At 53.8% G+C, this 26,669-nt stretch overlaps 1 protein-coding gene across 6 annotated transcripts; it reads left to right on the top strand.

Moving 5' to 3' along the window:
- Positions 1 to 579: 579 nt before the first annotated feature.
- EML2 (EMAP like 2) lies at positions 580 to 25,615 on the top strand. Of its 6 annotated transcripts, none has more exons than XM_069458457.1 (22): positions 580 to 926; positions 3,500 to 3,718; positions 3,812 to 3,935; positions 4,126 to 4,230; positions 6,417 to 6,445; positions 6,654 to 6,783; positions 9,720 to 9,869; positions 10,467 to 10,536; positions 10,634 to 10,744; positions 11,839 to 11,934; positions 12,832 to 12,966; positions 13,723 to 13,822; positions 16,049 to 16,203; positions 16,350 to 16,475; positions 18,414 to 18,545; positions 21,267 to 21,334; positions 21,577 to 21,665; positions 21,863 to 21,960; positions 22,501 to 22,588; positions 22,969 to 23,064; positions 23,944 to 24,074; positions 25,227 to 25,615. In XM_069458457.1, the coding sequence occupies exons 1-22, from the start codon at positions 779 to 781 to the stop codon at positions 25,350 to 25,352; spliced, it is 2,526 nt and encodes an 841-aa protein (XP_069314558.1). In that variant the 5' UTR covers positions 580 to 778; the 3' UTR covers positions 25,353 to 25,615. The 6 variants fall into 6 exon arrangements, with proteins under 6 accessions (XP_069314558.1, XP_069314559.1, XP_069314561.1 ...); XM_069458458.1 differs by lacking the exon at positions 580 to 926 and adding an exon at positions 2,482 to 2,632; XM_069458460.1 differs by lacking the exons at positions 580 to 926; positions 3,500 to 3,718; positions 3,812 to 3,935; positions 4,126 to 4,230 and adding an exon at positions 5,871 to 5,909.
- The last annotated feature ends 1,054 nt before the right edge of the window (positions 25,616 to 26,669 follow it).

Genomic DNA, 26,669 nt, shown 5'->3' with positions numbered 1-26,669 from the left:
ACCAGGGCTCTAGGGGCGGGGCTGAGTGCCCGGGGCCGCCGACGGGAAGGTGGAAGGGAAGGTTAGGGAGGGACTAACGGACGCGGGGGCGGGGTGTCTACATTCCGAGGGCAGAGCTAATCCCCTAAGAAGGTCGGCTCAAGAGCTCTGGGCGAAGTGCTATAATAAAAACCTTCGGACGTTCGGGGGGCGGTGCTAAGGGTTGGGAGGCGGGAATAAAACTTTAGCACCCGCAAGGTTCTGGGGGTGGGGCTGAGAGCCCTGGGGGTGGGTCTTGATCTAATAAACAAGGGCTACCTGGGCCGGTTTGGGGCTCCAATGTCAGGCCCTGGTCTTGCGGGGAGGCGGGGAGGGAAGAGTGGCTTTTGGAAAACCCAATAAGGTGGAGAAGGTGTTGGGCGCAGAGGATGCCTTCCTCCACCTCATCCTCCTCCCAGAGCTGGGGGCTACGCTGCAAGCTGAAAAGCGGGGAAGGCCCTGCCCCTTCCAATCCCTCTGCATTCCTATTGGTGGAGGGGCCTGAGCGACAGGCTCTCATTGGTTCTGAACAGGAGAGGAGGGGGTCTAGAGAGAAAACACTTGTGGGCGGGACCAGACGGTACCTAGGGGGATCCCGGCGCAGCCAATCCTGGCTCGAGGATTGTGTTGGGGGCTTGGCTGGGGGTGTCCCGACCCCCCTTTCTGGGCATCCTGGGTGATGACCCCTGTGCCAGGCCCAGCGCCGGCCGCCTGATGCCAGGCAGGCTGAGCTGGGGATGCTGGAACGAAGGGCGTTGCTATGGCAACGGGAGGCAGGGCCTGGGGGGGGGACCGGGCCCGGGCTGGGGCCAGGGGGGCCGGTGGTGGCTGTGGCGGGGCGATGGCGGAGCGCGGCCCGGCCTTCTGCGGCCTCTACGACACCTCCTCGCTGCTGCAATACTGCAACGGTGAGACCCCTCCTCAGTTCCGACATTGGCCCCGCCCAGGGCTGGACCCATCTCTTCCTGCCCCAACCTCCTCCTTCCAAGTCCCCATCCCCCTCCCTTTCTGAAGATTCCCTTTCCTTCCCTTCAGCAGGATCCTGACCCGAGAGCAAGGTCCCCAAAGCCCAGATCAAGCGGCCACCCGCTTTGATCTTCCCCTGTCCCCGAGGTGAATAGACAGAGAGAAGGGGGCAGAATCCCAAGGAACCTGGGATTGGAAGTGGGGAGGACTTGGGGGTCGACTGGGCCTGGAACTCTGCCCTCTCTCTCTCTGTCTCCTCTGAATCCTCTGGGACCCTCCCCTGTCTCCATAGCAGAGGGACAGACAGATTAGAGGAGGATGGGGGTGGGATCTGGTGTTGAGCTGAGGGCAGGATATGGGATCAGGTAGGACAGCCAGAGGACTTTGCCTTCGCTATATCCCCGAAATATAGTGACACAGGCCCTCAGGCCCTGCCCCTCCCACCCATTAGGACCCATCCCTTCTCCCTAGACAAGTGGATATGACGCCCAAAGGGCCATTATGAGTGTCAAGCCCAGAGGAGGGAGCTGGGGGTAGACGGGGAGACAGGAGGAGAAGTGGGAAGTGGGGCCTGGTCTTTGGGCAAAAGAGCAGAGGGCAGGGGAATGGTGGTGGGGGGGGAGAGGGGCAGAGGACCGAGTTGTGGGGGTGAGATGCGCAGGCCAAGGCCTCTGAATGCAGCTGGCCTCTCTGGGTGGGGACGGAAGGATCAAGGTGAAAGTGTCTCCATTCCACTCAGGGGACCCTGAGAAGGGACCAGCATTCAGTTTGGAGGCTCACTCCCCTGGGCACACACCCTAGTGCCAGGGACCACTGGACTTGGCAGAGGACCCAGAATGCTCATTTTGTCCTCTTCTGTCCCTCTAAGAGGCAGGAGGATTGGATGCCTAAGCCTGGGTGTAGTACAGGTTCTTCCACTGAAATGCTGTGTGTCCATGCACAAGTAACTTCACCTCTCTGGGCTTCAGTCTCCTTCGTCCTAAAATGGATTATGATACTACAACTACTAGATTTGCCAAAAGCGTTAGGTACCATAAAAATAGTTAATTCTATTCTGGATTTACTGAGCACATACCATGAACCAGGAAGTGTGCTAAGTGTTTTGCGTGAGCAGTGCCTGGCACATGTAAGCTCACAGTAACAGCTACCTTTTTTTTTTGGTTAATGTTATTGGTACGTAGGAGAAAGCTCAGCATAACGAGGTGATTGGGTCTCCTTGCACCCACTTACTGGCTGTGTGACCTTTGGCTGTCTCTGCACCTTAATTTCCTCGGTTGCAAAACATGGTGCCAACAGGACCCCGAGATTCCCCCTGTTAGGAGTTCCAAGTCCTGAGAGCTCTCTCTTCTGACCTCGGAGGCTCCCACCTTCCTCTGCAGGTCCAAGCACCAGACCTGGGAGGTGCTGGGTGGGGGGCAGGGCGGGCAAAGCTCGGCAGGCGATTGGGCCGCGGGGTGGTGCGGAGGGTCAGGGAGGGAGGGGAGGGCCCCCGCGGCTGCACTGCAGAGCCCAGCAGGCAGGCTGGGCGGCCTATGGACGCGGGATGGCAGGTGCGACCTCCACGCCTCCTCCCTGTTTACGCTACCACCTTTACTTCTACCGGGCTGGGAGCCAGGACCTCCTTGGTTGTGGCCAGAAATGAGTCTGGGTATGAGTGTTCTTGGGGGAAGAGGGGAAGGGGTCCTGCTTGGTCCTGGGCCCCTCCCACTTCGGGAAAATGGGCGGGGTGGGGGGGGCGATGGGGGAGTCATTTCGGCTGCACCCATGAGCTGGAGAGAAGGGGCAAAGCCAAATATGGGGCGTGGGGGTGCCGAAGCGAAATAAATAAGCATAACAGAAGAGAGGAACCCCTGCTGGGAAAGAGTTTGGGTGTCATCCCCGCCCGCATCTCTGGTCCTTGGGTCTCCTGGGTCTGCGATGCGCTGCCTGCAACTCCCAATTCTGCCGCCAGGAGGCGCAGAAGCTCTGTCCTTGCAGCCGGCTCTAGGGTAGAACCCCGCGGTGAGCAGAGCTGGGGAAGGGGCGGAACTCGGCATGAACTTTTGGCTTGGAAAGTCTAGGAACAGCGTAGAAACATTAGTATCCATGATAGAATATTCGTCGGGAAATGTTGGGGTCCATTCTAGAATGTAGTGTCATTAGGAGTAGGTTGGTGTCATCTCTAAAATGTTGATGTCTCACATAGACGTTTAGCATCTTAGTCATAGAGTCTCAAAGACAGAGTGAGAGGCTTCTGGAGTCACAGAATTTTAGAAGGTGAGAGCAAGGGACTTCCCCAAGGTCACACGGCCAGGGCGCTGCGGCAGAGGACTGTGGGGAAGCGCTGGAGAGCGGTGGGGATTTCCTTCCCCCTTCGGAGCCATTTTCGGTGGCCCATCTCCAAGTGTCCCAGTCCCCGGTAGCTGAAAGGAAGGGGGTGTGGCTGGCCCCGCTTAGGCCCGGGATCGCTGGGGGATGCCTCTAGGCTTTGGAGCTCCTGGGTGGCCCCTGCAGCCAGCGCTCCCCCGCCTTCCAGATGATAATTTGTCGGGCACCAGCGGCATGGAGGTGGACGACCGCGTGTCGGCGCTGGAGCAGCGGCTGCAGCTGCAGGAAGACGAGCTGGCGGTCCTAAAGGCGGCGCTGGCAGATGCACTGCGTCGTCTGCGGGCGTGCGAAGAACAGGGCGCAGCGCTGCGCGCGCGGGGCACCCCCAAGGGCCGGGCTCCTCCACGCTTAGGCACCACCGCCTCAGGTACCCTTGCTAGATTGGAGGGGTGAAATGGGGAGGACCCAGGGCCCGGACCTCATACTCACTCTCTTCGGCCCTCTAACCTCATCTCTCCAGTGTGTCAGCTCTTGAAAGGCCTTCCCACCAGGACGCCCCTCAATGGCTCGGGACCCCCGCGGCGTGTGGGCGGCTATGCCACGTCCCCATCCTCCCCCAAGAAGGAGGCGACCTCCGGGCGCAGGTAAGGCACGAAGCCGGGATCCCCGGCCTCTTCCAGGACCTTATGGGAGACGGAGGCTGTTTGTATGGAGAAGGAGGGACTCATGTGCCCGAGCTCCATCAACGAGGATGCAGGGAGGATCCTGCTCGCCCACGGCACTTCTCCTGCTGGCCTCGAAGGCTCTGGCCCCAGCTGTGCTCTCTTTTTGCAGTGGCCGCCGCTACTTGTCACCAGAGCGCCTTGCCTCTGTGCGCCGCGAGGACCCCCGCAGCCGTACCACATCCTCCAGCAGCAATTGCAGCGCCAAAAAGGAAGGGTAAGGATCCGGGTGGGGTCATGTCGCAGAGGGTGGGGCCAGGACTCCAGATAGGCAGGGGAATGGATGGGGAACTTGGAGTCATGCCCCAGGCCACGTGGTCGTAACCTAGAGTGGGGTCAGCTAGTTCGGAATGGGGGACAGTGCCCGAAGCTTGGAGGGACCAGTACTGAGGTGGCATCCCAGGCCTGGAGGGGCGGAGCCAATATTGAGGGGCGTGGCCAGAGTTTAAGGCTCGGGAGTAGAACACAGAAAGCGCCTGGTCGGGGTGACAGGGTGAGCCGGGGAGGAAGTCGGGGAGGAGCCAGGCTATGCGCGCGGCTATTAAGGTAAACGAGAGTCCCCACTGAGTCTCAGGGATGCAGTCAGGGCAGAACCCTCGGAGTTTGCAGGAAATCCGAGGTAGGGGTGTAGCTAGAGTGTTAATCTGGGCGGAATCAGAACCTGGAGCCGGAGGAGTCACAGAGGCTGAGACCAGGTGGGAGAGTGTCAGATTCCAGAAGCGCTGATAGAGCTGAGTCAGGGGGGAAACGGGTGTGGCTTGGAGGTGGGGCGGGGCCATTGGTGGCAGTGGTCAAATCTCAAGAGGCGGAGCCAACTTGGAGGCCTTGAAGAGACTCAACTCAGGCACTGGGTCACGTGAAAGTGGACGTGGTCAGAACGCGTGGCGGAGCTGGAGGAGGAGAGCCCAGAGGAGGGGGTGGCAATCAATTATTACTCCGACATAGTTAGTAACTCAGTGACAGAGCTAGAAGGAGGAGGTGGTGTGATCGGAATATTAGGCGCGGTAGACCCCCCAGAGGCGGGGCCGTGCTGGAGGTCTGCGGGCGGGCGTCTAGGTGCAGTGGGCGTGGTCAGGGCTTGGAGGCAGGGCTAAGGTCAGACCTTGGTCAAAGCCGCACATTTCAGGCTGGGGACAGTGGCTCACGTCTGTAATCCTAGTACTCTGGGAGGCCGAGGCGGGAGGATCACTTGAGGTCAGGAATTCGAGACCAGCCTGAGCAACAGCAAGACCCCAGTTTCTACAAAAAATAGAAAAATTAACCCGGCGTGGTGGCGCCTGCCTGTAGTCCCAGCTACTGGGGAGGCTGGGGCAGGATCATCGCTTGAGCCCAGGAGTTTGAGGTTGCCGTGAGCTAGGCTGACGCCACGGCACTCTAGCCAGAGCAACAGAGTGAGACCCTGTCTCAAAAAAAAAAAAAAAAAAAAGCCACACATTTCAACTCCACTCCAGTAATAGTGTCATGTGTCAGGCACGACTCCAGGCACTTCACATGAATGAACCAATTTCACCCTCGCAACCACTCCGGCAAGCGTGGGTACCCTTATTATGCCCATTTTAAAAATAAGAAAACTGAGGCAGAAGTTGGGCAACTTGTCTACCCTGCAGAGAACTGCAGGCAGAACTGGGGTTTGAACTCAGGCAGGCGCGCTCCCGAGTGAGTCCGTGTTTTCAACCACTCTCCCCCACCCACCCCCAAAAGAGCCTGGTATCAGGACTCCACGGCCCGGGATGTGGGACTCGGTGGGACCCGCCGGCTCCAGGGGTCGGCGCGGAGGGCGGGGCAGGGCGCGCCGGCGCGGGCACCTCCCAGGGCCGGAAGCTGCAGAGCTGGCCCCGGCTCCACCCCCGGCCCCGGAGCTCCGCCAGCCGCCGCCATGAGTAGCTTTGGAGCTGGGTGAGACCCTTTCGCAGACCCCCTCCTCCCCGCGCTCTCGGGGCCTGGATCCCAGGCCTCCCCCATCCCCTGGGGCCCAGGCCGGGGAGCCTCACCCCTTTCGGCCGGTGAAAGGAATGTGGAGACACGCCCCTTCCCTAAAACTTTCACCGCTCCTCCCGCTGCTTGAAGTTTGGGGCGCTGGGCGACTGCGGGTGGGGAGCGTTGGGGAGCACCGTGCTGATTAAGAGGGAGGGGTCCCTGGTGACTCCCTTCTTCCAGGATCGCGTCCCTGCCACTTCGTGCTGTGTGATCTTTGGCGATCACTGCCTCTCTGGGCCTGTGTCTTAGGCTCTGCAAGATCAACCGAGCAAAGCACACGGCCTGCAGAGAGGCAGCGCTCCGCTCCTTACTCAGCCCAGAGATTCATCGGAGACCTCGGGGAGTGCTGGGGTGGGGAGTGGTTTCTCCCCTTTTCTGACCTGCCTACTAAGACTTTTTTTTTTTTTCTGTATCCTTTCCTGACAGCAAAACCAAAGAAGTTATCTTCAGCATAGGTGAGTGGGGAGGGGGGAAAGAGCTTGGTGGACGCTTTCTGGGGTGACAGGCTAGAGCTGGAGGTCATGAGACCTGGCTAGTGGGCCTTTGCCTCTCTGGCCTCAGTTTCCCCACCTGTTTGTTTATTTTTTAAATGAAGCCTGAAGAGGAGTGGGAATAGGGGTGGGGGCTGGTGTCAGTGCCTGACTTCTGGGGGTGTCCTGGCAGAGGAGGGCTCCGTGAAAATGTTCCTGAGGGGCCGCCCTGTGCCCATGCTGATCCCGGAGGAGCTGGAACCCACCTACAGCCTGGACACACGCTCAGAGCTGCCCTCCTGCCGGCTCAAGCTGGACTGGGTGTATCCTTTTCTCAAATCTCACCCTCTGCACTTCCGCCCTCTCCAAAGGAGCTGAGCCCTTCCGGACTCAGCAGGAGGGAAGGGACTCTGCACCGAAAGTGGGACTTGCCAGGCCTCTCTAGCTGAGGGGTCAGGAAGCCCATGGATCATCAGGTTAGCTGAAATGACCTTTTATTCATTAATGCAAATGTTTACTGAGTGCCTTCCACATGGCGGATTCTCCTCTACACGTGAGCCGTGTTCACGGAGCTCACCTTCTAAAGGGGTGACAACACAGGAGCCAGGGATTAAATAAGCAAGATCATTTCAGTTAGGAATAAATGCGGGAAATGCTGGAACCTAAGGTCAGGGGAGGGGAGCAAGTAGGTTTCTCTGAGGAGGGGATGTTTGTGCTAAGAAATGCACAATTAGGAGGCAGAGTAGGAAGAACCAGAAGGAGACCATTCCAGAAAGAGGTCACAGCAGGTACAAGTGTTCTGTGGCCGGAGAGAGTTTGGGGTATTGGAGTAACAGAAGAAGTTGGGAATGGCCAGCAGCCCTGGATTTGGAGCCTGACCGAAATGAGTTCAAACCCCAGCTCAGCCTCTGACTGGCTGCGTGACCTGCAGTAAGTCACCTTGACTCTGTGCCTCAGTTGCTTTCTCTGAAAAAATGGGTCTCATGATCTCAGATTCATAGGACTGTGAAATAAGGTGTAAAGGTGCTGAGCTCATAATATGTGCCCCATATACAGAGATTGATAAAATAACACCTAATCTTTATTGAGCACTTACAATGTGACAAGCACTGTTCTAAATTCTTCCATGTACAAATATGTTGAATAATATGATCCCTCTCTTCTGCAGCACTGAGAATGTATTTTTACAACCAACAGCCTCCGAGGGCCTCTGAGGCCTGCAGGTTTGGAATTCTTACCCTCACTTTCCAGATGAGGAAACTGACCCCACAAAAGGGGACTGAGCCCTGTCGTAGGGAGTCAGAGCAGATCTGAAACAAGAAGCTTGACTCTGGGACTTATGCTTTTTCCAAAAAGCCCACTGGGCTTGGAGTCCACGTCCCAGGAATCCAGTCCCTGTCTGCTTCTCTCAGGGCCCTGGCCTGCTCTCTGGAGGAGGCAGGGAGGTTGGTGAAATGGCTTGGCCTTCTGGGAGCCCAGAGCCTTCTCGAGCCAGCTGGAAATACTCACAGGGGTCTTTCCCAACCATCCTGCTAGGTAGCGTTTGACAGTCACCTGCAGAGAGGAGGCTGTGACTGCAAAAGTTAGTGTGAACCTCAGATTGTTCATCTCTGCAATGACTGCAGGGCAGAGAAATTTCTATGGGGTCAGGGCATACATATTGACATGCATTCAAATATTTTCAGAACATCAGGGACAGAGGGCTAGGGACCCAGCAGTGACCATGACAGCGTTCACCTGCCCTCCTGTGGCTTAGAGTCTAGCAGGGGATCAGACTCAGTGACAGTGACAACCTGTGGGAGGCCAGGATGGAGGAACCCACATGGGGGCAGCTGAGCCAGCCTGGGGTCAGGAAGGGCTTCCCGGAGGAGGAGATATAGAAGTGGGAAGAACAGTCTCAGCTACCGTGGAACTGGCAGTCTCCTTGGGGAATATGGGCAGATAATTAACGCATCAGTGAGATAATTACTAAGTGGCTAAGTCCAGTGGAGGAAATGAGCCTGAGAGCTGCTCTGAGGAGGTGAGAGCTGAGAAGGGTGTTGGGGGAGTGTGTAGGCAAAGGGAAAGGTTAACACCAAGGCCTGGGGTGGTGGTAATGACATTGGCAGTGTAAGGAACTCCAAGATCAGAGGGCAGGGGAGGACAGGAGCCCCGCTAAGGCCAGAGAGGGGCCAATCAGGCCAGTTAAGAGGGATTTGGGCTTTCTCCTGGAAGCACTGGAGAGCCACGAAAGTTCTGAACAGGGAAGGGACAGCCATTCCTTCAACAGATATTGAACTCATAATATCTATTGTGTGTCAGGCCCTGATCTGGGCACAAAGGACACAGCAGTGAACAAAACAGACAAAGATCCCTGCCCTCCTGGAGTGGTCACCCTAGTCACAGAGACAGACAACACGTTCAGAAGGTAACATATGGGATGCTGATGAGTGCGTTGGAGAAATACGGTAGGGAAGGGGTGTGGGCAGGGAGGGCTGGGTTTGCAGTTTTACATAGAATGGACAGAGGAGCTGATAGTTAGGCAGAGACCTGAAGGAGGCAAGAGAGCATGGAGAGGTGAAGGGGAAGAGTATTCAGGTGGAGGGAACAGCAAGTGCAAAGGCCCTGGGGTGAGGACAGGGAGGAGGTGAATATGTCAGGAGCTGAGCAGCTATGAGGGGAGCGCTGGGGGCCCAGATCAGCCAGCCCTGGGCTTTTGGGAGGACTTCGCCTTTGATCTGAGTGAGGTGGCAGCCAGGGGAAGGATATGAGCTGACTTCAACGTTAACGGGTTTGAACAGGATCCCTGTGGCCTCCCTGGGGGAAATAGGGGTGAAATTTTTCTCTGAGAGTTCCAGAGGCCAGAAGTCCACAATCAGGGAGGCTGCAGGGCCACGCTCCCTCCAGGGCTCTGGGGGAGAGTTTGTTCCCTGCCTGGCTCCTAATTTTTGGTGGCTGCCAGCAATCCTTGGGGCTCCTTGGCTTGTAGGTGTATCACTCCAATCTCTGTCTTCACGCGGCCTCTGTCCCCCAACCCCCACCCCGCGCCTGGATTTAGGGCCCGTTCCAAGATGATCTCATCTTGAGGTCCGTAATTGCATCTGCAAAGACCCATTTTCTATATAAGGTCACATTCACGGGTGCTGGGGGATAGGACATGGACATTTGTTGGGAGGGGGACCATCATTCCACTCACTGCAGGGGGAAGAGTAGAAACAGGAGAACCGCATTCCGATGCAACGCGAAACACGCTCCTTAACCAGCCCCTGGGCGTCTCCAGCTACGGCTACCGCGGCCGAGACTGTCGCGCCAACCTTTACCTGCTGCCCACCGGGGAGATTGTGTATTTTGTGGCCTCTGTGGCTGTGCTGTACAGCGTGGAAGAGCAGAGGCAACGACACTACCTAGGACACAACGATGACATCAAATGGTGAGCCATGAGAGGGAGGGGACAGGAGAGAGCTGTGGCTCAACCTCAGCCCCTGCCCCTACTAAACCTAGTTCCACGTGGTGGTCGCTGCCACCGTGGCGTGTGGGGTGTGGGGTGAGGCCAAGCCTTTGCTCCATCTCCAAAGCCACCAGCTGTCCCCAGGCTGAATTCAGTGGGAAAATGTGGATTGGTTATCAATATTTCCAATGGTGATGAATTCACTCAATGCCTGCATCTTTTCCTTCTTTTGAAATCTCTGGACGGGCACTCCAGACAGTTCCGTGCTGGACGGGAGCTGAGTGGGGCCGGTCCCTTAAAAATTGGTGTATTCCCTGGGCCACTGTTCCCGGCACAGGCCTGAGTCCTGCTGGCCTTTGAGTTAGAGACCCCAGGCCTGAGTCTAGCTTCTGAGCCAACATGCCCAGAGGGGGTCCACTTAGCGCTACTGAAAGACTAAATAAATGTTTATTGACTAAATAACTCAATCAGCCAATTTGTGGAATGAATAACCAGACATCGTGTCAGCGAGCCTGAGCCGCCTGGAGCCCCTTCCCTCCCGCTGAGCCCTGTCCCTCTCTCTGTCTCCTCTCTCCTCAGCCTGGCCGTCCACCCAGATATGGTCACCATCGCCACAGGACAGGTGGCGGGCACCACTAAGGAGGGGAAGGTAATGGGGAGGGGACACGCAGAAAAGAGGGCAGGACCGGAGTTGGGGGGCGCGGGCAGCTGGGTCCACCAGGTAACGAGCCTTCTCTTTCTTGCAGCCGCTGCCACCCCACGTGCGCATCTGGGACTCAGTTTCCCTCTCCACGTTACACGTGCTGGGCCTGGGGGTGTTCGACAGAGCCGTGTGCTGTGTGGGCTTCTCCAAATCTGTAAGTCCTTCGCGCACCCTCGCCGGCCACCTCCCCTCCAAAAGCAGGGCAAGTGCGCTCACGTCTTCACCCGCCCCTTCGCCCCTTCGGGCCAGAGGCCACGCCCTTATGGTGACGTCACAGAGACGGGCCACGCCTCCGGCAGAATTGGACCAGGCTGTGCCCCAATCTTTATGCCCTCGCAGACCTGCTGCTTGCCATAGTGAGGGGCATCGTGCGTCCTGATTCGTCGCAAACTCTCAGTGTTCCTTTGCAGATCAGTTAATGCTTGTTGCGCTATTTTTAGCACCCCCTGTCACTCTGGAAGGCTCCTTATCCCCTAGGCATTTTAAGCCCAGTGTCTAGGGCCCAGCTGCTGCTTGTGCGGTCCCAGACAGGTGTTGGCACGTCCAGGCAGAAATCGAGAGTAAGCCTTGAAGCATTTGTAGAGCGATTTGACATTCCCACAACATTCAAGTGCGTGAGGAGGGTGTGGAGGGCTTTTTTTTTTAAATCATATTTTACATTTTTATCGTATTTTACAAAATCATTGGTTTGCAATGGAGCCGGGAGTAAGAGACAATCAGTCCTCCTCACAGATAATTTAAGCAGCTCTGGGTTAGAAGCTCACAGGTTTTCTGAGACCTAAAGAGACATCTGAGAGCTTGGGGAGGGAAGGGAGAGCTATATTGTTACCAAAGTGTGGGGAAGAAGAAAAAAAAAAACCCTGCCAAGTCAAAATTAACCTGTGTTTAACTAAAACCCAACATTATAGCAACTTTATTAATTGTTGAATTACATGCACATAAAAGGCATTCCATATGAAAATGCAAATGAGATGATGTCAGCAAGAATTTGTGTGTTTGCAGCAGAGAAATCGCAGCAGAGGGTAAATTAGATGAGTTTCGTAGGGATGAGTCATTTCAAAAGGCAAGTTATCAAAACCCTTTAAGATGTCTTTGCAGCCCCTAGATGGGGGGTGTCTTTTAATGTGCTTTGTGTGACATGGGCCAGGGCCTTTGAAGGTCTTAAAACAGGCCTGTTTGGCGAACGCCCCCTTGGTTTTGGGGAGGGGGGGTGGATCTGACTCACTTTGCCTCTCTCCTCCTCTCTAGAATGGGGGCAACCTGCTGTGTGCAGTGGACGAGTCCAACGATCATGTGCTCTCTGTGTGGGACTGGGCCAAGGAGGCCAAGGTGGTAGATGTCAAGGTGGGGTCATCGTTCTCGTCCCCTCCCTCTAGGGTACCCCTGTGGGACTTTCCGGATCTCAGTGGTTAGGAGTCTAGAATCGGATAGACCCGTGTGTAAGTCCTGGCTTTGCCACTTGCTGGCTATGGGACTTTGATCGAGTGGCTTGCCCTCTCCGAGCCTCAGTTGCCTCATCTGTAAAATGGAGATGATGGTGGCATCTTCCTCGCAGGGCCTTGGTGAGGATGTTGGGATATGGGGAGGGTGGCCCAGGCCCAGCAGAAGGGTGGGTATGAGGTGGCTGCCGACTACACAGTCCTGTGGTGTCCAAGACAAACCTAAATTTGCCTCTCTGGGCAGTAGCCTACTTCACAGATGAGGTTTAGTAGTGGGGAAAGATACTCGCCCGAGGTCACACACCTGTCCTGGGCTTGGGGCAGGAAATCTAGGATCCTGATCCACTGGGGTCCACTGCTTGGGGAAGGAGAAATGGTTGAGAGGCAGGGCTCTGCGGTCAGACCTAGGTCAGTTGGAGTCCAGACATGACTCTTACCTAGCTGTGTGGCTCAGGCAAGTGGATTGCCCTCTCTGATCCTCATGTCTTTATCTGGAATGAGAGGGCACTAATGGGTCTTACCTCCCTAGGATGTTGTGAGACTGTAAGTGCTTACTTAGCACAGTGCTTAGTGCATAATAGGGGCTCTCAAAGGGTCTGCCATTATGTTGGTGATGAAGAAGACTATAATACTGCTCCATGGGCTAGTTCTGCCTCCTGTAGTTTAGTATAGGAAAGGTACAGGCAAGTAGATTGTGCAGTGCACAACCCACACAGCTGTATAGGGCAGTCTTATGTGGGGTGAGTGTGGCAGCCCTGGTGGCTTTGAGGTCCTCATTCAGAATCTCCTCCACCTCTCAAAGTGCTCCAACGAGGCCGTGCTGGTGGCCACCTTCCACCCCACAGACCCCGCCGTGCTCATCACCTGCGGGAAATCCCACATCTACTTCTGGACCCTGGAGGGAGGCAGCTTGAGCAAGCGGCAGGGCCTCTTTGAGGTGAGTGCCAGGGGTTCGGGGACAGGCCGGCCCTGAGAGAGGTAGGCAGGAACACTCAGGGAAGCAACAACACACACATGAGAGGGTGGCAGAGGTTTGGGATTACAGGGATGCTGAGAGGTTGCCTGCCGGGGCCTCAGTTTCCTTCTCCATACCATGGGGGTGATCCTCCTTTGAAGTCGGGAGGAGTCAAAGGGATAAAGAGTACAGCAGCCCCTAGCAGATAGTAAGTGCTCAAGAAACGGGTGCTGTGGTTGTCAATAATATGGATGATCACAGAGAGCTCAGAGGTGACTGGCTGAGAAAGACATGAGCTAAGACAGACTGAGCAGGGAGCAGAGGGCTGGGAGGGAAGACACAGGGGCACCTCTGACAGGGCTCCCTGCCTTTGGTGACAGTTGGGGCTTCCACCTCCAAAAGGCAGGCCCCGAGAACAGCAGGCCCAGGTGGAGATGGGACGCAGATGCTGAGAAGGGGGCTGAGGCAGGGGAAGGGGCCTGGAGAGACAGTCTGAAGACGGGGAGGGCAGGAGTTGGACTCAGGGGTGGGGAAGGGAGACAGTTAGGGTCAGAAATTCTGGACCACCTGAGAGCCCCAGGTTGGAGGCAGGTTGGAGATGGGGTTGCTCCATACGGGGCCTCACATGCAAAAGCATAGAGGGGATCCCCTGGACCATGGTCCTGGTGACAGGTGACATCTGAGAGGCCACCCTGCTTTAACAACGCTCTGACACCTTCCTCTCCTCTCCCACCTTAGAAACACGAGAAACCGAAGTATGTGCTATGTGTGACCTTTTTGGAGGGTGGCGACGTGGTCACTGGGGACTCTGGGGGGAACCTCTACGTCTGGGGCAAAGGTCAGTGTCACCCCATCTCTTCGGTCCCTAGCCCAGTCTCCCCAAACACCCCTGGCTGTGCCTCCCTTCCTCTAGTGCTGCTCGTGTGGAATGAATGATAAACTGGATTAAATCCTCACCTGTCCAGTTCCCACACCCCCATCAGGGCTCAGCCCAAATGTCCCCATCTCCATGAAACCTTTATTCCCCCAAGCCTTGTCCTTGGCATATCCCATGTTAGGGCTCAAGTCTGGACGACAGATGAATGGGTTAACTCAGCTGTGGGCGGATGGATGGATGGGTAGATGGAAGGGAGGAAGGATGGGTGGATGAATGGCTGGACACGTGGATTGTCCCAGCCTGTGCCTCGATGAATGAATGGTGTCATCTTAGTCAATGGATGGAAGAAAGAGTAAACAAATGTGTCATCCTTCCTAACAGGTGGGTGATTAGATGAATGAACAATTAAATAAGTGAGTGGTTATCACGATTAATGGATAATTATGTTAATGAGTGAATAGGTCTTGTCCCCGTCAATGTATCTATAGAGCAATGAATGAGTGAGTGAACGATGAATGGTTGTTTTAGCCAATGGATTAATGTCACGCAGAACAGATTATTCCAGGAAGTAGACTGGTGATTGAATGAATGAGTAGATGAGTTGACTGTCTTAGCCAATGATGGATGAATAGTTGAAAAAATGGTTGTTCAAACCAGTGGATGACTTTATTAATAAATTAATGGATTGTTGGCTGGGCACAGTGGATCACACTTGTAATCCCAACACTTTGGGAGGCCAGGAGTTCAAGACCAGTCTGGGCAACATAGCGAGACCGTGTCTCTATAAAAAACAAAATACAGCTACTCAGGAGGCTGAGGCAGGAAGACAGCTTGAGCTCAAGAGTTGGAGGTTGCAGTGAGCTGTGATTGCACCACTGCATTCCAGCCTGAGCAACAGAGTGAGACTTTTTTCTAAAAAAATATATATATATATATAAATCCCAGCCAAGGATAAAGGAGTGAAAACTTTGTCTCAGCCTTTTGGTGAATGTGTGAATAAAAGAATGACTGGGTTATCCCAGCTGTGAACAAATGAATGACTTTTTTGGCCTGGGTACTGTTGCTTTCACATACGTTATACTCCTTATTCAAGGCTATACTGAATATTATTCCCATTTCACAGATGAAAAACATTGGGCTCAGAGAAGGGAGTGACCCAGCACCAGGCCGAGCTGGGTGGAGTCAGGGCACTTGGTCCCTAAGGGCCGACTCCTATGCCACCTTTAGATCCTTGCTCAGCTGTCCCCTCCTCCAGGAAGCCCTCCCTGACCCACCAGCCTGGGTGCCTTCTATGGGATCTCACAGTCTCCTGGGTTTCCCCATTCTGGGCCTAAACCGCCTTGAGTCATCACTGACTCCTGATGAGTCTATCTCTGCCATTGGGTTGTGAGTCCTGGAAGGGTATGACCTGAGGTTATCTTGGTCACCACTGTGTCCCCAGTATGAGGCTGGGCTCAAAGTACATACTGGTTAAATAATTGTTGACTGAATGGGTTAATGGATGAATGAATGGATAAGTAGACTGCCAGATGGTTGGATAGATGGGTGAATGGTGAATGGGTAGTTGGGTGGGAAAATAGAAAATGGGCGGATGTTTGGATGGAAGGATGGATTGCCTGGTGAATGGGTAGTTAGATGAAAGAAAGGGCAAATGAATTGATGAGAAGGGATTGATGGATGGAAGGAAGGAAAGGTGGATAGATGGATGGATCAGTAGATGGGTGGGTGGATGGATAGACAGAGTGGTGGATGGATGGATGGATGAATGAATGGATGAGTGGGTAGGTAGATGTGTGGACAGACCAGTAGATAGGTGAGTGGATGGATGGGTGGGTGAATAGATGGGTGGGTGGATGGATAGACAGAGTGGTGGATGGATGGATGAATGAATGGATGAGTGGGTAGGTAGATGCGTGGACAGACCAGTAGATAGGTGAGTGGATGGATGGGTGGGTGGATGGATGGGTGGGTGGATGGGTCAAAGGGTGGATGGACAGATGTTAGTTCAGATGGTTTAATGCATGGATGGTAAGGTATTTGAGAAGGGGGATGGTGGGTGAGTGGGTGGGTGGGCAGAAGAGCAGATAGAAGCATGGTGAGGTGGGTGGATGAATGGACAAGGTGCTTTCAGGGGTCAGTACAGGGGCAGCTTCTCCATGCTGACCCCTTTCCCTGGCCACCCTGCAGGTGGGAATCGCATCACACAGGCGGTGCTGAGTGCCCACGATGGCGGCGTGTTTGGGCTCTGCGCCCTGCGGGACGGGACGCTGGTGTCCGGAGGTGGCCGCGATCGGCGGGTGGTCCTCTGGGGTCCTGACTACAGCAAGCTGCAGGAGGTGGAGGTGAGGGGGAGAGTGGGCTCATGAGGGCGGAGAGGCCCCGCACCCCACCAGGGCTCCCAACACCACACCCTTTGCCCCCCAGCATGTCAAGCCCCACCCCTACATGTGTCCTATGCTCAGCTGTCCTCTCTCGTCTGCCCACCCAGGTCCCCGAGGACTTTGGCCCTGTGCGCACCGTGGCAGAGGGCCAAGGGGACACGCTGTACGTGGGGACTACCCGCAACTGCATCCTGCAGGGCTCCGTCCACACGGGCTTTTCGCTGCTTGTCCAGGTGAGCAGCTCTCTTCTGTACCCCTCCCTCTCTCCACCTCCCTGCTCCATCCCTTCCCTGGCCTGGCCCTCACCCAGGGCCTCTCCAGACCTCCCCATGATCCAGCAACCAATGGGTTAACTGCGAGCACAGCAGAGGGTCCCCAGGCCCCTGCTCCAGCTATGCTGCCCCTTGCCCCTCTGACTTGGGGTGGCATCCTTCAGGCCCTGGCCACAACGTCCCTCCCAGGTCTCCAGCGCCAAGGCTCTGGGAAGGCCCTCCTGGAGTCTGCCTGCATTCTTCTTGCAACTCACAGCCCACTCCTCCCTTCCTGCTGTGCCATGCCCCTACCTCCTACCCCCTTAAAAAAAGCCACCTACCAGGAGGCATTATAGTATGGTAGTTAGGAATATGAATTTTGGGGCGTGGCTGCCTGGGTTTGAATCACAGCCCTGTCACTCATTAGCTGTGTGACATAGGACAAGTGACCAACCTCTCTGTGTCTCTGTGAAACAGGGAAAATAACAGAACCGATCACATGGGGTTTTAGAGGATTCTGTGAGTCACTTCAGACACAGCATTTAGACGGTGCCTGGCACAGAGTAGGTGCTCACAAAGTCTTGTCCAAAATTACTGCTTATTCGGTAGTTCCCCTTCCTTCCCCCATTCCCCGCATTTTCCCTCTGATAGTCTAGCTGCAATCTGTGCTGCTGCATTAAGATGCCCCTCTGGTTCTGGTTTCCGTAAGAAGATGAAGGAAAACAAAAGCTAGAGGGATTTTCTAGTTGTCCTGAAGCCAAAACGGACCTTAGAGACCTCTAGTAATAATATTATAATAATGGCATAACATTAATAATTATAAATTATATTAACATAGTATGCTGACATAATTAATAGCTCTAATTCATATATCTTATATTAATTCATTTTAATATATGATTATATTAATATTAATAATAATAATGTCGATATTGTAATATACTCATATTATAATGTCACATGATTTTTTTTTTATTGAGACAGAGTCTCACTCTGTTGCCCGGGCTAGAGTGCTGTGGCATCAGCCTAGCTCACAGCAACCTCAAACTCCTGGGCTCAAGCAATCCTCCTGCCTCAGCCTCCTGAGTAGCTGGGACTACAGGCTTTTGCCACCGTGCCCAGCTAATTTTTCCTGTTTTTAGTAGAGACGGGGGTCTCGCTCTTGTTCAGGCTGGTCTTGAACTCCTGACCTCAAGTGATCCTCCTGCCTCGGCCTCCCAGAGTGCTGGGATCCGGCGTATTATATGATTATTGTTAATTATTGTTTTGTTGTTAATACTATTAATAGCATATTGATATTTTACATCATAAATAATAACAATAATTAGCCACTTCTATTTTTGTGAGCACCTTCTCTGAATTAACCTTATGTTTAATATTTCCCATCCATAATTTGAATGAGCACAAGAATGCTATGAGGCACACACATTGATTGTTCTCATTTTATAGAAGATTAAACTGGGGCTCCAGGGAGAAGTCACCTGTTTAGTGACTGGCTGCCCACAGTTAGTAAGAAAAAGCCCACGAGACCCCACAGACTTCTGGGCTCTGCCTCACTCCAGGCTGAGTCCAGGAGGCCTTCCCAGGTCCCTGGAGCTGGAGGCCTGGAGGTGTGCCCAGGGTGCATGCAGCCTGCGTGACTCCCGAGCTAAAGCTCTGAGCCACCTGCCCTCCTGCTTCCGTTGTGCCCAGAAGGAAGCAGAGGCCCTGGGGGAAGGCACAGGATTTGCCTTGAGCCACACACTGGGGCAGGGCTTGCAGATCACAGCCCCCTTCGGATGCGCTGGGGAAAGGTCCTCCCTGGGTCCCACCGGGACAGGGTGCATTGCTTGGGCCAGTCCAGCACCGCTTTCTGGCATCAGGGTTGGAGGGGAAGGCTAGGGCTGCAGTCTCCATCCTGCCGTCCTCCCTTTCCTCCAGGGCCATGTGGAAGAGCTGTGGGGCCTGGCCACACACCCCAGCCGGGCACAGTTTGTGACTTGTGGGCAGGATAAGCTGGTGCATCTGTGGAGCTCAGAGTCCCACCAGCCCCTGTGGAGCCGGAGTATCGAGGTAAGGGGAAGGGGGCTGGCCACACCGTTCTAGCAGAACTCCTTCTCTCCGTGCTGGGGCCTGGCGCATAGACGGAAACCACACAAGGTCTTTTTAAGCATACGAGGATTTAATACAGGGAATTGGGTTCCTATAAGCTCTCTTGGTTGGGCTGAAAGAGTGGGTTGTCTCCACAGAACAACACCACAGAACTGACCCACCAGGGAGCCTCCGCCGCAGGCAGGAGGTGGGGAGTCAGGAACCACCGAGTTCCAGAACATGCTGTCAGAAACTGCCGTCCAGGAACCAGGGAGCTGCAGCCGCTGCAACTGTTGAGTCTAGAGCTACCCTGTCCCATGTGAAAACTACTGGCCACACATGGCTATTCAAACTGAATTAAAATGTAAATAGAATTAAAAACTCAGTTGCTTGCATTGGCCACATTCCAAGGGCTCCATTGCTACATGCAGCTAGTGGCTACCGTTCTAGAAAGCGCAGATGTAGAATATCTCTACCATCACAGAAGGTTCTGTTAGACTGTCTTGCTTCAGAGGTACTCGATGCTGGCTGGACGTACGCTGGTCAAAACAGACACTCTGCGCCATTGCCTTTCAGCACACATGGGGCTAGTGACTGCACGTGGGGCGCCAGCATAGCACATCCTGTTGCTTTTACAACCCAGCCGGTCCATAGGAGTGGCAGAAGCCAGCGTCCACCTTCTGCCCTCCAGAGCCACAAAAGTGCATCTGATCCTAGGATCCAAATCACTGCAGCATCCTGCAAAGGATTCTGGCAGACGTAGTTTTTATGCAACCCTGCCTATGCAGTGTGGGAAACGCGTGAGAACAAAGGCGGTCAACTCATTGTATCCCCCACACCATCCTTTGAGCCTTTGCTCCAGGAATCCCTTCAGGGTTCCCTTAGACCCTGGACTTCTTCATGGCCTTTGAACTTCTGTGAATCCGCATAGTGTGTCCTGGAAATTGGTAGGGGCATGTATTATAATCCTCCTCCTGGCTGTCTTTTTTTTTTTTGTTGAGACAGAGTCTCACTTTGTTGCCCAGGCTAGAGTGCCGTGGTGTCAGCTTAGCTCACAGCAACCTCAGACTCCTCGGCTTAAGCGATCCTACTGCCTCAGCCTCCCGAGTAGCTGGGACTACAGGCATGCGCCACTATGCCCAGCTAATTTTTTTCTATATAGATTTTTAGTTGTCCATATAATGTCTTTCTATTTTTAGTAGAGACGGGGTCACGCTCTTGCTCAGGCTGGTCTCGAACTCCCAACCTCGAGCAATCCACCCGCCTCGGCCTCCCAGAGTGCTAGGATTACAGGCGTGAGCCACCGCGCCCGGCCTGGCTGTCTTAATTGAGCACCTGCTATATGACAGGCCCTGTGCTCAGCACAGCAGTTCTCTAGGTTGCCAAGGGCATCAGATCACCTGGGAAGTTGCTAGAAACAAGAGCCCTATCCACAAAGAATCTGATTCAGGAGATCTGAGTTTGGGACCAGAAATCTGCAGTTTTTAACAAGCTCCTCAGGTTATCCTGATTCAGGTGGTCTGCGGACCGTGCCAGGAGAAATTGGCTCAGCTCTTTGCTTGCACTATTTTTTTGACTCCTCCTGCAAACTCTACAAGGGAGTGGAGATGTCGGATCCCCACCTGGAAACAGGCTCAGAAAGGTGAAATCATCTGCTCTGTGTCACAGTGTAGTTGTAGTCACAGCTAACCTTTACTGAGTGCTTACTGTGGACCATCGTACTAGCTTACCATCCTAAAGACTTTACATCTTGCTTATAATGACCTTGGGAAATATCTTGAAGATCTCCATTTGCCAGATGAGGCAATCAAGGCTTGGACAGGGAAGGTTATTTGATGTTACTCACATAGCTGGAAAGTGTCGGAGCCTCAGTTTGAACCCAGGTCTGACTCCGTGGTGCTGTGATGCCTGCAAACCAAACAAATGCCCACCAAAGTAAAAAATAATAATACCCAGTGCTGATGAAGATGTGCGGAAACAGGTCCTCAGACAAAAATAGTGATAAGTTGATTCACTTTTGTGGAAAGCAAATGTATCAAAAGTTTAGGCCGGGTGCAGTGGCTCATGCCTGTAATCCTGGCACTCTGGGAGGCCGAGGTGGGAGGATCGTTTGAGCTCAGGAGTTCGAGACCAGCCTGAGCAAGAACGAGACCCCGTCTCTACTAAAAGTAGAAAGAAATTATCGGGACAACTAAAAATATATAGAAAAAATTAGCCGGGCATGGTGGTGCATGCCTGTAGTCCCAGCTACTTGGGAGGCTGAGACAGGAGGATCCCTTGAGCTCAGGAGTTTGAGGTTGCTGTGAGCTAGGCTGACGCCACGGCACTCACTCTAGCCTGGGCAACAGAGTGAGACTCTGTCTCAAAAAATAAAAAAAAAAAAGAAAATTATGGATACCCTTTGTCCCAACATTCCTACATCTGGGAAATTAGCTAAGGAAGTCACCTTGGATAAATAAACCTGTAGAAATTTAGAGCAGGAGTAAAAAAGGATCCAGAGACAGCAGTGACAGGAGGAATGTTTTCTGTTCAGGCTAACATGTTAAAATGGTTTCCTGGGAGTCTGGGGTGGGAGGTTCCTGGCGGGCAGCAGAGGGAGGGGAGAGCCCTCCTGCCAGGCTGAGTTGGCTCTGAGGCAGGAGAATGGCCAGAGGGACATGGGACCCCAGCTCTTAGCCTTGCCTCCTCTCTCTCCCTTCTCAGGACCCTGCCCGCTCTGCTGGCTTCCACCCCAGTGGCTCTGTCCTGGCCGTGGGCACAGTGACTGGCAGGTAAATTGAGGAGGGCGTTTGGGGAGGGCTTCTCTGCTCCTTGGAGAACTGGCCCCTCTCTCCCCACTTCCCTACCACCCTGAAGCCCACTGTTTACCAGGCCCTGATTGCTCCATATTCCTTTGGAGTCAGCCTCTCCTAAATCTCTCCGGGGGTCCCTCTGATCCCTTCCTCGGGCCCCACAGATCGGCCCTCTCTGTCAGCTCAGCTTACCCCTCCCCCCATCGTGCCTTCTCTCAAAGATGGCTGCTGCTGGACACGGAGACCCACGACCTGGTGGCTATCCACACAGATGGCAATGAGCAGATCTCAGTGGTCAGCTTCTCCCCAGGTAAGGGACAGGCCTGGGACAGGGAGAGGCAGGGCCTGGGGACCAAGGCTACTAGCAGGAGGAGGGGATGGAGCCGGTGCAGCAAGGCCTGGGAGGGGCTACAGCAGGGTGGAGTTTGGGACTGCTGAGGGGGCTGAATCTGGGTGAGGAGGGGGCGGAGCCTGGGTGCCTCCTCATAGCCCCCTCCCCTCCCCCAGACGGGGCGTACCTGGCCGTGGGCTCCCACGACAACTTGGTGTACGTGTACACGGTGGACCAGGGCGGCCGCAAGGTCAGCCGCCTGGGCAAGTGCTCGGTGAGTGGGCAGTGGCCCCCAGCCCGCGCCACCACCCACACAGGGAATGCAGAATTAACCACTTTTGTACCTCAAGGGAGCACAGCTTCAATACTCACCTGACTGCTCTGATCACATCCAGGAGTCTTGGCCCCGCCCACACATTTACCACCTCCTGTGTTCTAGTCCCGCCCCTCGTGTAGCCCCGCCCCTCACGTTCCAAGATGCTCCCTCTGTGTAGCCCCGCCCCTCACATTCTAAGCACACCCCTCCGTGTAGCCCCAGCATTCACAGCTGGTCCCTCTGTGTCTAACTCTAACCACACGTCCTAAATCTCCCCTGTGTCCTAAGTGCTTTCTGTCTAGCCCCGCCCATCGTAGTCTGGCCCCGCCCATGGTAGTCTGGCCCGGCCCCCACATTCCAAAGGCCTGTGTATCCTCCCTTCAGACCCCTTGTGTTCTCACCCCACCTCTGTATTTTGCTTTCCACCTTCCTGATTTAATCGTGCCCTCTCCTTGGTTCTGCCCTCTGCAGCTCTAACTCCTCCCCTTCCCTCCCCAGGGCCATTCCAGTTTTATCACCCACCTGGATTGGGCCCAGGACAACAGCTGCTTTGTCACCAACTCCGGGGACTATGAGATTCTGTACTGTGAGTTCTCCAAGACCCAAAGGCATTCCTCCCTCAGTCTCACTTGCATGTGTGGTTTGCATGGACTCCCCTGAGATCTGGAAGGGAGGCAGGGGGAGTCCCTCAGTCCCCTGGCTGTTGGTATTCAAGGGCTGATTCAGAATTCCCTGGGGTAACCTGCTTTTAACCAATTTCTCCTCTTTCTGGTTGGATGGGGACACAGCTCAGGCTGTGGGTATCAGGACCCAGGATCCAGCCTTCTCAGCCAGTACGGAGAGGCGGAAGGAGCCCTGGGACCTTAGCCTCCTGTGTCTCGGACCGCGGTGCCCACTGTCTGAAATGGATGGGTTTAGCCAGGAGTTCCTCTAGCTCTGAATACCTCCCCCGATTTTCTGCCCCAGGGGACCCAGCTACCTGTAAGCAGATCACCAGTGCAGATGCCGTGAGGAACATAGAATGGGCCACAGCTACTTGTGTCCTGGGCTTTGGGGTGTTTGGTAAGTTCTAGAAGGAGGAAGTCCCACTAAGGACAGGAGTTCCAAGAGATATCCCTGACTGGTAGTTTTTACAATCTCTGATTGGTTCTCCAGGGCAGGGAACTCACTCCTTTACTGCATGTGGGCTGTATTTTGTGGAAGAGGAAAGGGTAGAGTCAGATGACTGCTTAGAGCTGTAATGAAATGAAACTAGATGGATGGCGGCAACTGGCCCAGAGAGATGCCCCTCGCAGCTGATGCCCCACGCAGCTGATGCAGGCACAAATGCAGTCAGCACATACTCCCTGAGCACTTTTGTGTCTCCCCGACCCAGGCAGGGCAATGACCACAACAGCCCACGACCCAAAGTGGGGAGGGCTGGGACAGGGAAGCCGAGGGGGCAGAGGGCACCCTTCCTCTGGGAGGGAGTCCGGGAGGGGTTCTTGGAGGAAAAGACACCTGAGCTAGAACTCAGAGGACGAGGAAGGGCTTTCCAGGGCAGTGAAGAAGAGCAGTCTCCAGGCAAAGGCAATAGCATGTGCAAAAGCCGAGAGGTGACATAGCACGTGGCATTTGGAGAAATGCAAGAAGACAGGATGGCTACGTCACTGCTGGGTTTAAGGGGACCACTGTGAAGGGTGAGGCTGAAGCAGTGGGTGGGGCCCACTGAGGCCTGAAGGTCCTAGGCTTTCTCCTGAGGACACTGGGGAGCCATGGAAGGGTTTTGAGCAGTGCAGGGACAAGTCAGATTCACATTTTCAAAAGATCATTCTGACTCCTGTCCTTGGAGAGCTATAGGCTAGGTGGGAAGAAGGCAGGGAGGCTGGGGTGGGGGCCTGCTCCTCTAGGGAGTCCCTGACTCCAGCTGACATCTTACCACTGTCCCCATCTTGCTCACAGGGATCTGGTCCGAGGGGACGGATGGCACTGATATCAACGCTGTGGCCCGCTCCCACGACGGGAAGTTGCTGGCTTCCGCTGATGACTTTGGCAAAGTCCACCTGTTTAGCTACCCCTGCAGTCAACCTCGAGTGAGTTCCTGAGGGGTGTGGTGGGGCAGGGGGCAACGAGCAGGGCTAGGGACAAGATTCAGGCAGCTCTAGTCCAACCCCACCCCTGCTCTGAGCTTCAGCTTGTACATCTGTACAAGGTGGACAGTGGGCTTGATCCCGAGGGCCCTTTAAACCTGCAAGTGCCTGAATTTCAGTCTGTAGTGCTGAAGATGTGGCTTTCAGAAGTTCGGAGCATCTGCAATTCTGAGATCTTTGGTTCTTTTGTCTTTGTTAACTCAACAAATATTTATCGAGCACCTACTGTGTGTCTGGGCACAGGAGATACAGCCAGATCTTGCAAGTTTTTAAGAGAAGCCAGAAAGCATGATTTTTTTTTTTTTTTTTCCTCACCAACCAAGACAATCCAAAAATAATCGGGATTTTTGGCTGGGTGCCATGGCCGACACTTTTAATCCCAGCACTTTGGGAGGGCAAGGTGGGAGGATCCCTTGGATCACTGTAGGCCAGGAGTTTGAGACCAGCCTGGGCAACATAGTGAGAACCTGTCTCTACAGAAAATAAGAAAAATTAGCTAAGCATGATGGCGCACACCTGTAGTCTGAGCTACTTCTGAGGCTGAGGTGGGAGGATCCCTTGAGCCCAGGAGTTCAAGGCTGCAGTGAGCTATGAGTAAGCCACTGCACTTCAGCCTGGGTGACAAAAAAAATAACAAACCAGGATTTTAATGTGAACTCTTCTAATTTTTAAATAAATAAACTCCAGCCCAGGCTAGAGTGCAGTGGCATGATCATAACTCGCTGCAACCTCCAACTCCTGGGCTCAAGCAATCCTCCTGCCTCAGCCTCCCGAGTAGCTGGGACTACAGGCATGCGCCACCTTGCCTGGCTAATTTTTCTCTTTTTTCTGTAGAGGGGAGTCTCACTATATTGCTTAAGCTTGTCTCAAACTCCTTACCTCAAGTGATCCTCCTGCCTCAGCCTCCCAAAGTGCTAGGATTACAGGCATGAGCCACCACGTCTAGCCACCGTTAATTTGTTGAAGACACCAGTTAAGATGCCCGCTGGTTTTTAAAGGAGAGGCTTATTAAGCAGAGAAGAAGGAGGTTGGGACAAGAAGACCATGGGTGGCATTGCCATCTCTGACCTTTCTTTACTTCTTTCCCTATAACAGGCCCTCAGCCACAAATATGGCGGACACAGCAGCCACGTGACGAATGTGGCCTTCTTGTGGGATGACAGCATGGCGCTGACCACAGGGGGCAAGGACACCAGTGTGCTGCAGTGGCGGGTGGTCTGAAGTGGCTAGGGTAGATAGCATCAGGTGGCAGGGCTGGAATTCTATTTTCGGGAGATGTCTATTGCCGCGTAGCATAATATATACCCAGAGTATGTCTATAGCAGAGGGGGTTATGGGGGTGGGAGGGTAGACAGACAGAAGTCTCTATTTATCGGGGTGGGAAGAGGGGTCACATTGCTTTGGTGAGCCATCGGTGTTTGCTTTGGGGTGTTTTTTAAGTTTTTTTTTTTTATATATCATCCAAAAATAAAGACACGCACACTGAGGTGTGGTATCAGGATTTGCACATTTGTTTGGTGTGTGCACAGATTGTAATGTGTCTATGAGTGTGTATGTATGAATTCAAATTTAGAATTATTTAGGGTCTGATCAATCGATTCTCCACATTAGTTCTTTTTCTGAAAGAGAGGACACTAGCAAGGTCACCAGTTGATTTGTGTAAGGTCACTTGTCCATGTAAGTACAAGTGGAAATGCCATCAGCTATGATCGCTTGTGGTCTCATTTGACGAGAATGGAATTGCTAAATGGTTTTTACCAGGGGGGTCTGGTGGTGGCATATCTATCAGTCGCTAAAACTGAGGACAGTGAGTACTGTCTGGGATATTCTAAGTATGATGCTGGAATGAATGTGTTCTGACTTAAAAATTATCATGAAGACGAAAGAAGAGGAAAAAAGGGCCATTGTGGATGGACAACAACCTGCATAAAATGTGAGTGATAATTATAAGCAAGCAGATGAAAAGCAAAACAAGAATCGGACAGAAGTCTTTTTTTTTTTTTTTTTAAATAGAGACGGGGGTCTCGCTCTTGCTCAGGCTGGTCTCGAACTCTTGAGCTCAAGGGATCCTCCTGCCTCGGCCTCCCCAAGTGCTGGGATTACAGGCGTGAGCCACCGTGCCCGGCCTAGACAGAAGTCTTGATCTGATGTCTTGGGCAGACGCTGTCCACTACCCAAGGGCATCCATTTGTCCCAGAGGTCTTGGGTCAGCTGTCTGTTATGAAGATTGGCTGCTTCTAGAGGATCTTTGAGACTCCCCAGTGTGAGGGCTCCTTTAGGAGTAGCCTTCCGATTGTATGGAATGTGGGTTGCTGCTTTAGTTATAAAATGTATACCTAAAATGGATTGACTCCCTGGAGTTTCACTGCTGTATTTCTTGTTAATCGTTCCTAATAAGATCCCTTTCAATGAGGTTCAAGACAGCAGTTTTTCTCTGACATATCTTCCAATACCCCAATTCTGCTGATTGGAGATCATGTAGAGGCTGTTTAGGAAGATGCCGTTGTGGGACGTCCTTACCCTGCTCGTGATGGGACT

This window comes from Eulemur rufifrons, chromosome 24 (assembly GCF_041146395.1).
Source record: "Eulemur rufifrons isolate Redbay chromosome 24, OSU_ERuf_1, whole genome shotgun sequence".
Taxonomy (NCBI): Eukaryota; Metazoa; Chordata; class Mammalia; order Primates; family Lemuridae; genus Eulemur; species Eulemur rufifrons.
The sequence above is the reverse complement of the archived record's forward strand: the minus strand, read 5'-3'. Positions and strand labels throughout refer to the sequence as shown.

Coding starts and splice junctions, on each gene's coding strand:
- EML2 (XM_069458457.1), top strand. CDS start 779: ATGGCAACGGGAGGCAGGGCCTGGGGGGGGGACCGGGCCCGGGCTGGG. Junction 10,537..10,633: donor GCACCACTAAGGAGGGGAAG/GTAATGGGGAGG, acceptor TCTTTCTTGCAG/CCGCTGCCACCCCACGTGCG. Junction 13,823..16,048: donor CCTCTACGTCTGGGGCAAAG/GTCAGTGTCACC, acceptor GCCACCCTGCAG/GTGGGAATCGCATCACACAG.